At 35.7% G+C, this 9,813-nt stretch overlaps 1 protein-coding gene across 1 annotated transcript in view; it reads left to right on the top strand.

Annotated features, from left to right (window-relative positions):
* Positions 1 to 3,111: 3,111 nt before the first annotated feature.
* LOC117330708 (aggrecan core protein-like) overlaps positions 3,112 to 9,813 on the top strand; it is a 40,350-nt gene continuing 33,648 nt past the window's right edge. The window contains exon 1 of the mRNA XM_033889161.1: positions 3,112 to 3,505. Coding sequence (XP_033745052.1) covers positions 3,203 to 3,505 — 303 coding nt within the window. The 5' untranslated portion in view covers positions 3,112 to 3,202. The remainder of the gene's footprint in view (positions 3,506 to 9,813) is intronic.

The following is a 9,813-nucleotide window of genomic DNA, read 5'->3' as shown; positions in this document are numbered from 1 at the left end:
ATTCATATCTGATACAATTGAAACCTAATAATACACAAGTATAAAGCATCCAACTTCTGTTTACACCATAACATACTTCTCCAAGCATTGGACCTATATCTGCGATACCACCACTTAATTGACCTAATACCTAATACATTAAATCCTAAATTGACCCCAATTAAAGCACAAACGTCAGCTTCTGGTTAGTATTAGTAAAAACATGTAAGCCCCTACATTATCAATAAGGTGTAACACATAGAATAGTTGACCAATCAAATTGCCCTTTGCATACCGCTCTAAAATATACTGACTTTCCGTTCCACAGTCGATGCATCATCAGCATCGGCTATCACGACCGCTTTTGATCCATTTTTTCATATTTAAATCATTGTCACACGACAAAAGATAATATGCATTTATATTAAGAGATTTAAAACAAAACATTTGTATTTTTTTTATTTGTTTGTTTGATATTTTATCAGGATGAATCGAAGCTGAACACCACTTCTGACTTTCGAGTGTTACACCTTTATGATATAATAAGAGCAGGGGTTATTATTTTTTTCTTATTTTTTCTTTTTATACTTTGTCTGTGGTGATAGGAAATAGATAATAATCCAAGTAAGCTCACATAATCAATTTCAGATAGAAAATTTCATTTGACCAATCTTACTACTTTTCCAGAAATGTTAAGGTCATACTCTTCTGCCCCTATTTAACGATCATATCAATGCAAATGCTTTAGGTCGATAACGTACCATTATTCATTGATTCTATTAAAATCACATGTGATCTCCACAATATACCAATAAATAACGTAATGTGTTGGTAAACATAGATTGCTATTGTCATATTCTGTATAATTGACAATATTCGTGTTGGATTTAATTTTGCTAGTTTCTCCGTCGTTGAATATAGCGCGAAAATAAATCACCGACGAATACTTAAACATTCATGATATATAATAGCTACCTACTGTAGTATGCAAGGCAGTGTTGCACAAAACCTAATACTGAAGAACTAGTTCATACTTGTACAAATGAGACATAAAACAACTATATCTGTGAAGTGAACAGTAAGCCCCCATTAAGTTGTACTCAAATACCGATGCTAGTGTCCCTATGTTATTATTATTCTATAACGTACAACGTAATTAATTTAACAAGGACCAAATCGAGACGGTCGTCAAGGAGACACCGGGCACGATATTCTTCTGCGGACCTACTCTTAGTTCAATCTCCTATCAATATAGAAGGCTACATTCGTTGATTCTTCATTGTACCCTAATCAGAAATAAATGGAGCAAACTAATTCCAATTTCGCAAATGTTGCCTTCAATTAGTGGCCTCTTACACCATGCAGTGGGATACATCATATGCAGTAATAAACATCTCTATTCCCCAGTCTTGCGCGTGTATTAGTAGGAGATGCTGAATAGGGAATTCTAATCATTTGGTAATGGAGGGCTCTCGTCGTTTTCGTTAATCATTACACCTTAATCTGCTGTTTTTTTGTGTTTTCAATGTTGCTAGCTAAGAAAATTTGTTTGGTTTATTTCGTTTAACGTCCCATTAACAGCCAGGCTCATTTTAGGACGTGCCAGGTTTTAGAGGTGGTGGAAAGCTGGTGTATCCGTGGAAAAAACAACCGGTCTACGATCTGTACCTGGTAACCTGGTATGTGAACTTACATTTTGTAAAAATAAAGAAAATTGCTTCGTGGCATTTCTATAGATTTTATATCAAACAATTTTACAAATTAATAGAGGTGCGCGATAATATCGAAATACCGGTATACCGCGAATTTGGCAGGTCGATACGATATACCGGTATACAAACCCTGGAAACCGGTATATCGCGATGGTTAACAAAAAGGCATATTAATCACTGATTTAACATTATGTGTTGGCACCAATAGCGTAAATTACTTATGTAAACGTGAAAGAAACACACGAGAACGTCATTATGTCGTATTGGTGGGGCGCTTGTTTCGTTGTCTCTAAAGCGCTTGGCCGTATGGGACATCTACGTTAAAATCAAGCACTTTCGAGATTATGATTGTTTACTAGAAACGAAAAATGGCGGACGACGAGCAAGTTGAGCAACTGCTAGTGGCAAACAAACGTGCGAAATCCAAAATATGGACGTTCTTTAAACTAAAAAAAGTGGACGATAAGGTTTCTGAAAACCTCGCCGTATGCATACTATGCAAATCTGATGTGAAATATTCCGGGGGCACGTCGAATCTGGTAGCACACATTCGCCGCCATCATCCGATGAACACAAACTCACAATAGTGTACTAGTATTGTATTAGAAAGTCAAATCACACAACATACACTTATACAATAAGCATTTTACATTGATGGTACTAAGGTCAATAATATTGCAATACGTATTGCAAGTTTCTGTTGAATATTGCAATATATTGCAATACGGTTTTGGTCCGCAATACCCAGCCCTACAAATTAATGTACAATATATTTCATCATTGTTACCACACTCACTGACGCATATAGGTTAATTATATATTAATTAATACATTTCGCTGGGGAGTTTCGTATTGCTATCTCTTAACAAAATGTGGTTAACCCAGACATATGTCGGCGCGTACATTTGTTTAATCAATACTGTCACATAAAATTCATCCAAACATGTACAAGTTCTGCTCATTATCTGCCAAATGCAATACACGGTTGGTAGGTGAAACTATCAATATTCCTCTTACTCCATTCTGAGGGAAACAGCAAATGCAGTAAGATTCTTCACGTATACTACAGGTATATATACTTTCCCCAGCCTTGTGCGTGTGTTAGCATAAAATGCTGAATAGGGAACCCATATCGGATTGACGTAGATAAAATGACCCGCTGAACGATTTCTACAATTGCCGCATTTGCATGTTACATCAGCTGGAATAGTAGAAGTATTAGTTAATGTTGGCTTTACCAGGAATGTACGTTGTGGCGCTGATAGCAATTGGTGCAAACAAAGCCGTGATGACATTAACCGCTACAGTATGTAAACAACCCTACACCAACAACCAATCATTTACGCGATACGTTATTCGTCACATATATCAATAACTCAGAAAGGCCTTTGGGGAAGGGATCAGTCTTTTTGCAGATTTGAATCATGTAAGGAGCATTCGTGGAAGAGAATGATGGTAATCAAAGAGGCGGAGCTCGTGTGATACTGTTTAACATTTCTTTCGATATAGCTATGCCCAATGCTATGTTTCATTATCTGATGCTGACATCAATTGTCTTCTTGAAAACAGTTTTATTTGTTGGTGGACATGGCATGTGTGTCAGTAATGTAAACATTTACCTGGAATCCAACAAATACTTCAAATCCTTCATGCAGTTGGATACCATTGGAGTCCTACAGTGCATGAAGGTATGTAAGAGATACAAATTATGTGAGAGAATTCACCACAATCGGGAACAACTTACTTGTGAACTCATGATGCCGTACGCGGAAGAGGGCAACATGCCATCACTTTTTGATGTACAATCGGTACAGGTGAGTAATTATTTTATTAATTTATTTTGACAAGGTAGAAATATATGTATACTGACCACAGGTTCGGACCAAATATTATGATTCGTGATGGGTTTTGCCGTTGTAAAGATGTAATTATAGAGTAGAGTTGAATAATGATGAGGTCGTTGATTGTTGGTTCCTCTGTTTATTGGTGTTGGTAGATGTTGTATCCGTACGAATACGGGGAGGAGTGACGTGTCCGTGCAAAGCACGTGAAGTGGTGGCATTCATATGAATAAAATGCTATTCTTTTATACTAAATCATTATGTGCATTGACCGGATAGATATATTCCCCCGACTTAATATGGTTATGGGGTTCTACACGTAAATACCACATTAATTAGAACTATACATAAGATAATTGAATACAACCATTATTACATAAACATGGCTAAGATAACATCCAAGTTGTTTAGAAAACTGAGATTTATCTTAATTACTGGCAAATTAGCTAGCATGTGTACATTTAAATTATATGATTTACCGGTTCTAAGTATAAGTATACAAACTTCTACTGAACCTTTTACAGTACATTTCGTTTCTATGCAATTTAAAAGATTTCAAATTAGATAGATATAATTTGACATCAAGCGTAAGCAAAATAGTTGAAAATAACACTTATTTTTAACAAGTTAATTGAAGAGCTTAAATCAAATCTACATACTACATGAGCGTTAACGCAATAATATAAAAAAGTATTTATAGAATCTAGCCTTAACCTATTAAAATGAAAACTATACAAAATACTGATACTAATAATATGGGCAATGTAAGTATATGCAATTGTAACATAAGTGACATAATAATAACCCTACCTTGATATTTTGAAATAACCATTATAACAATTATCATTGTAGTAAGGCATAACGATAACTTATACTATAGTATATCACTATAAACTAGTGTTTCGGCCATTACAAATGCACATCATGATTTTAAAAAATACATATATATATATATATGGTAAATGGTGACATGATGAGATATTAAAACAGCACAGTTCGTAGATATTGGTTTGAATACAAAGTTGAATAAAGTTCCTCTTCATAGATGGATTTTTCCCATCGATAATTGCATACATATATTTACGAAAAAAAGGGGGGGGGGGGGGGGGGGAAAGTCACATGGGAAGTGAACGAAAATCACATTAACACAACAATGGAAAGTCACTGTGGAAATATACAGTTGAAATTAAGTGATGAAAGTTGTGAATGATATGGAAGTTGTAAATGTTATTGAAATTAAAAGAATCCGGTATCACAAATACTCTTCAATTTCTGGCGGCGGCATGATGGCGGCGAGACGGGGATAAACACTTGCTGGTCTGTAGGACGTTGCTGTCATGGGTTTGGTCAGTTGGATACTGGCGTTGGATGAAACATTGTAATTCTCTCTTGACCGGGGTCATTTGTAGAAAAGGACCTGTTGCAGCTATATAGTGAATTTGGCCCACAGAGCTTTTTCATTAAAAATGATTGATTCATCAAATATGATCAATTTCTCATAACTTTTCGACATTTGGAAACCATTTTCTCATTTGGCCAACAGGTGGCGCTTCAGTCAATAACATATACCAGATGGCAGCATGACCCGTCAATAACAGCTAAAAAAAATGTATAAATTCAGACAAAATGTTGACAACTATACTCTCTTTTTGAAGACTGATCTTGTGCACTTACGAACACGTAACAACTATATAAAAAGTGTATTTCATTTTTATGTGAGAACAATTCAAAATATAAAAACAGCTCTTTTTGCGAATTAGACCTATACCAAAATCCATTTATTCAACAATGTTCGTATTTGAGTGCAGACAACTTTTTACTTTTAAAAACATCTTTACCAATCATATAAACAAATGCCAAAATTTTGTATAGCTAAACCCCTGGCCATTGAGCCATTTTTCAATTCAAAGATGCATTACCCCTATTTTTTTGAGTATATCAAAGTACTGGAAGTACTGAGAGTCAATACGGGATTTTTCTCATGCTACAATTTCGAGTGAAAATGTCTACTTTTATTGCATATAAAGTGCCTCTTGAATGATGTTTTGTTGATTTATGAATTATTTTATGATGTATGTGTTCTTAACATCAGATATCAGGTGTCTATGATATATCTCCGTTCACTTTTAAGTACAAATGCAAACAATGTACACATTGCACACCACATTATACCTCTCTTCTCTTTACAAACACCATGAACACCATACCCATTTTACTAAAAAGCAGTATGATAAAAAGATAACGTCAGTACAGGTTAATTTTCATGTTGGTGGTGCTCAGAATTATGATTTTTTGAAGGAAAAACATATGATTTGAACTGTAGCAAAGATGGCGAGTTGAGTAGTGATATGTATTCCCTTTTCCTCGTCCAAAGCCAAGTAGCCGAATGATTTGGAATATAGAGACACCTTTGTGTATATATACATATATATTATATATAAACAGTTCTCATAGTACAATTACGACAGGTAATTCAAATCTAGACCTTTGGATCAACAACACATAGTGCATATATATTTATATTCATAAGTAATAACGACAATATGGTCAAATATATATACTGGATCCGCAGAAACAAATGTTTGTTGTTTTTGAATTTTTCATTGATCTGTTATGTGTTTTGTGTGTTCTTTGTTTGTTGAAGGTTTCCCATCAAATTCTGTCTATAGCATGTATTCTTTAAAACTGGATTTCCTTAGATTGGTCAAAGAATGCTTATAAACTCCGAGGTAGTAGAGGACACTTGCGGTGTGTGCACACATGCCTACCGTCCCCTGACCAGAAGGACATGTGCAGTAGTATGCCTGTATCGGATTTGGTGCATCATGATATAAAATCCAGATGTTATATTTGGTTTGTGATCTATGACGTGACCTTAGCTGACAGCGTAATAGGTCATCGGAGTGCTGGTATACCATGACCTCATAGTCTCCGTCATCACTGAGATACTCGGTTATATAACTGTTTGCCAACTTCAGCTGGTATGTTCCACACGCCAATGTTTCCAAGTAATCCTCAGAGAGTTTTGGAAAGGTAACATCAGTCGCCTCAAGGTTTTGCCAGTAAGATTGGGCACGTTTGGATAACTCCGGTTCATTCTTCACCCTTTGTGCAAGCTCATTAACCTTAATTGATAACCCTTTCATTTGTTCAGCCATTGCCCTGTCTTTCAGCACCTGTTCAGAAGAAGGTTCATATATAGAACCACGGAGGAAGTTCAGGGAAGTGGTTACAACCTTTACGAGTGTTGCAATGATGTCAATGAAGTGATTAGATGAGAGTTCTGTCTGAAAGAATTTAAATTTCTTAAATCTTGCGTGATAGCTCTCAACAACCCATCTCGTTTTTGTGATGCATCTATCAGTGTTGGCGTCAAGAGAATCATGCTGGCTCTTTCCTGGCTGGAGAAAGGATGGCATGTGATGTCCATATCCCACTTCAGAGATGTCTTTCAGAACATCCCTGAATCCACGATCTACGATGATATGGTCCTCTGGCTGCAGGAGAGGATTCAGGCTTTCAATTCCGTCAAGGATTTTCTTGGTTATTGTGGCGTCATTTTCACTCCCAAAAAATGGCCCAACCGCGTCCAAGACGTATCCATCTGGGAAAACTACACTCATAAATTTAATATAGTTTCTTTTTTTCTGCCCGCAGTAACTTTTTCTTTGAAACTCGTGATCGCCACTCTTTCCAATATAGATGTACGTTCCATCTAAAACAACTGTGGCATTATCACTAAAGAAAGTCTTGGTGAATGCAGTGTTATGGTTGATGGCGTTTTCTCTAGAAATATGTTCAGATCCCAGATACAAGGGAACAACAGTCGCCTCGAGAGATTGAGCAACATTGTGGAATATTCTACTGACACTGGATTTATGCAGTTAGAATAGGGATGCCAACTGTGTATAGGATATGTCCGTTTTGAGTTTGACCCAAAACAAGAGGAGACAATCTTCTGTTGACAAACACTGGGAAGATATTAGATGTGCACATCGGCTATGAAGCTCTTGCAGCTGCTCCATGTTCCATCCAGTCCAGGCCAGACAGTCTTGGTCATCCATATTTTTCAGATTGAAAGAAAAGGATGTCTTTCCACTGCCAAGTTGGTACGATAATCTCAGAAGATCATTGGTCACCTCTTCCTGTTTATCTGGAAGATAGAGTGACAACTTTTCCCTTCCAGCAGCAGTAATTGGAAAATTAGGATCCAAGTATTTCCCAATAAAGTGGTCTGCGCATGATCTCGCAGACTTAGAGACCCATATCCTGTGAAACAAGATCAATTGGAACCTAGCCTTTTCAGGAATTGTGGCAGTTTGTTCAGTATATGAAAGGCAAAGGCAACATTTCCTGTGAGAGTGAAAAAGAGGCCATCAACCGTAGGACAGATTGAGACACTTTCTTCCTCAACAGAATTGCAGTTGCTCTTCTTAGACTCATATGTATTTGAGTCATCTACCATGGGCTCTGACCTTGGACGCTTCCTTAAATATCTAGTTTAACACTTTGGGCACATCTTTGCCTCCCCAACATCAGTTGTTGCAATACCATCAGCTTCCAACAGGGGTTTCATCCATTCTTGTACATATCGAGAATATCTTTTATCGCCAACTGCATATTTGTATTTCAATGAGGTTTTGCAGTTTAAACAAATGCATTTAGCTTCCATTGCGAATAAGGTATTGTGATAAGGCAGTAGTGATACTGTTCTACTACATAAAGTACAATCCATTACCCTTTATAGTATTACAACCAATTCGGTATTCGTCAATGGTTTGACATCACCCTATCAGTTTTTCACCGTGTAAGTGTTTGTTATTGTTTACTGATACATGAAATTACATTTTCTTTTTTTGTAAAATGTATAATTCCCTCTACACATTCTGTTAAAGGATTGGACGAAAAATGGCCACACAAATATATTATATAAAACATATTTCCGTCTCAATGTGTTAAGGACCATTAATCAAGAGCCAATAACCGATCTTCTGTTTCATTCGTACAGTAGAAACACAGAGATTGCTTGTCAAAACGCAAGGAACAAAATTAGAATTTAAATACACTTTGAGTATCCCGACAATAGAGGTGTTGAAACATATGTGTTATGAAAGGCAGTGAAATTGTTTTTCTTTTTATGATGATTGCAACTAATTATTGAAATTTTCACCAGTATGTATCAGAATAAAAGACAAATATGCATATGGAATGCCTACATATTTTATACAACACTAAGAACTCTTGTACTATATAAAGTAAACATATAAATAAATAACTAGTGAAAACTCTCACTGGAAAGTCATTTACTTTGTTCATGCTATCATATTTTGTCACAATGACACGACAGAAAAGTTTGAAACACGTAGAAAAATTGTACTCGGGGTTTAATACATGTACTTGAATCGTTTATAGTCATTCCACAGATTTAACGAAGACAAGTTTCAAATAAAACATAAATTATGCAAAAGAAAATCATAATTTTGTCATATTTTCTTCAAAACTAGTTCATTTTGGCAGAAGAAAGTCATGCTTTGGAAACAAATAATCTCTCATTAAGGCACTAGTAACTTTTGAATTTTTTGTCCGGGTTTTGTTGATTTTTGGGGGTAGGGGAGATAAACATGATATTTCTCTTACTTACCAGGGGCCTACTATCTTGATATTTTTGTAATGTTTCACAAGGATATCAAAGATGTTTTTAAAACACTTTCACTGTCTGCACTCGGGGTTTTAGATACATCTGTTGATATTTTTCTGAATTACTGAAATCAAAATGACGAAAAAAGTATCCCTGTCTGCCACCTTTTTCATGTATATTGTGAATTCTGCAAAATAAATTCACAAGTCGGGCGTATGATACTCAAAGCTAGTTCATTCAGGTTTATTATAGTCCATCTTTGGTAAAAAATATGTTCTCACTTAGGTGTTAGCGGTCATTGAATATTTTCCCCGGTTTCTGTGATTTTTTGGGGTAGGGGAGATAAACATGATATTTCTCTTACTTGCCAGGGACCTACTATCTTGATATTTTTGTAATGTTTCACAAGGACATCAAAGATGTTTTTAAAACACTTTCACTGTCTGCACTCGGGGTTTTAGATACATCTGTTGATATTTTTCTGAATTACTGAAAACAAAATGACGAAAAAAGTATCCCTGTCTGCCACCCATTTTCATGTATTATGTAAATTATGCAAAATAAATTCAAAATTCGGGCATACAATATTAAAAAATAGTTCAATTTGGTCGAGTGTGTTTATGGTAAGACAGAAAATATTTTT

This window comes from Pecten maximus, chromosome 7 (genome assembly GCF_902652985.1).
Source record: "Pecten maximus chromosome 7, xPecMax1.1, whole genome shotgun sequence".
Taxonomy (NCBI): domain Eukaryota; kingdom Metazoa; phylum Mollusca; class Bivalvia; order Pectinida; family Pectinidae; genus Pecten; species Pecten maximus.
This window is presented reverse-complemented; position numbering and strand designations above follow the sequence as displayed.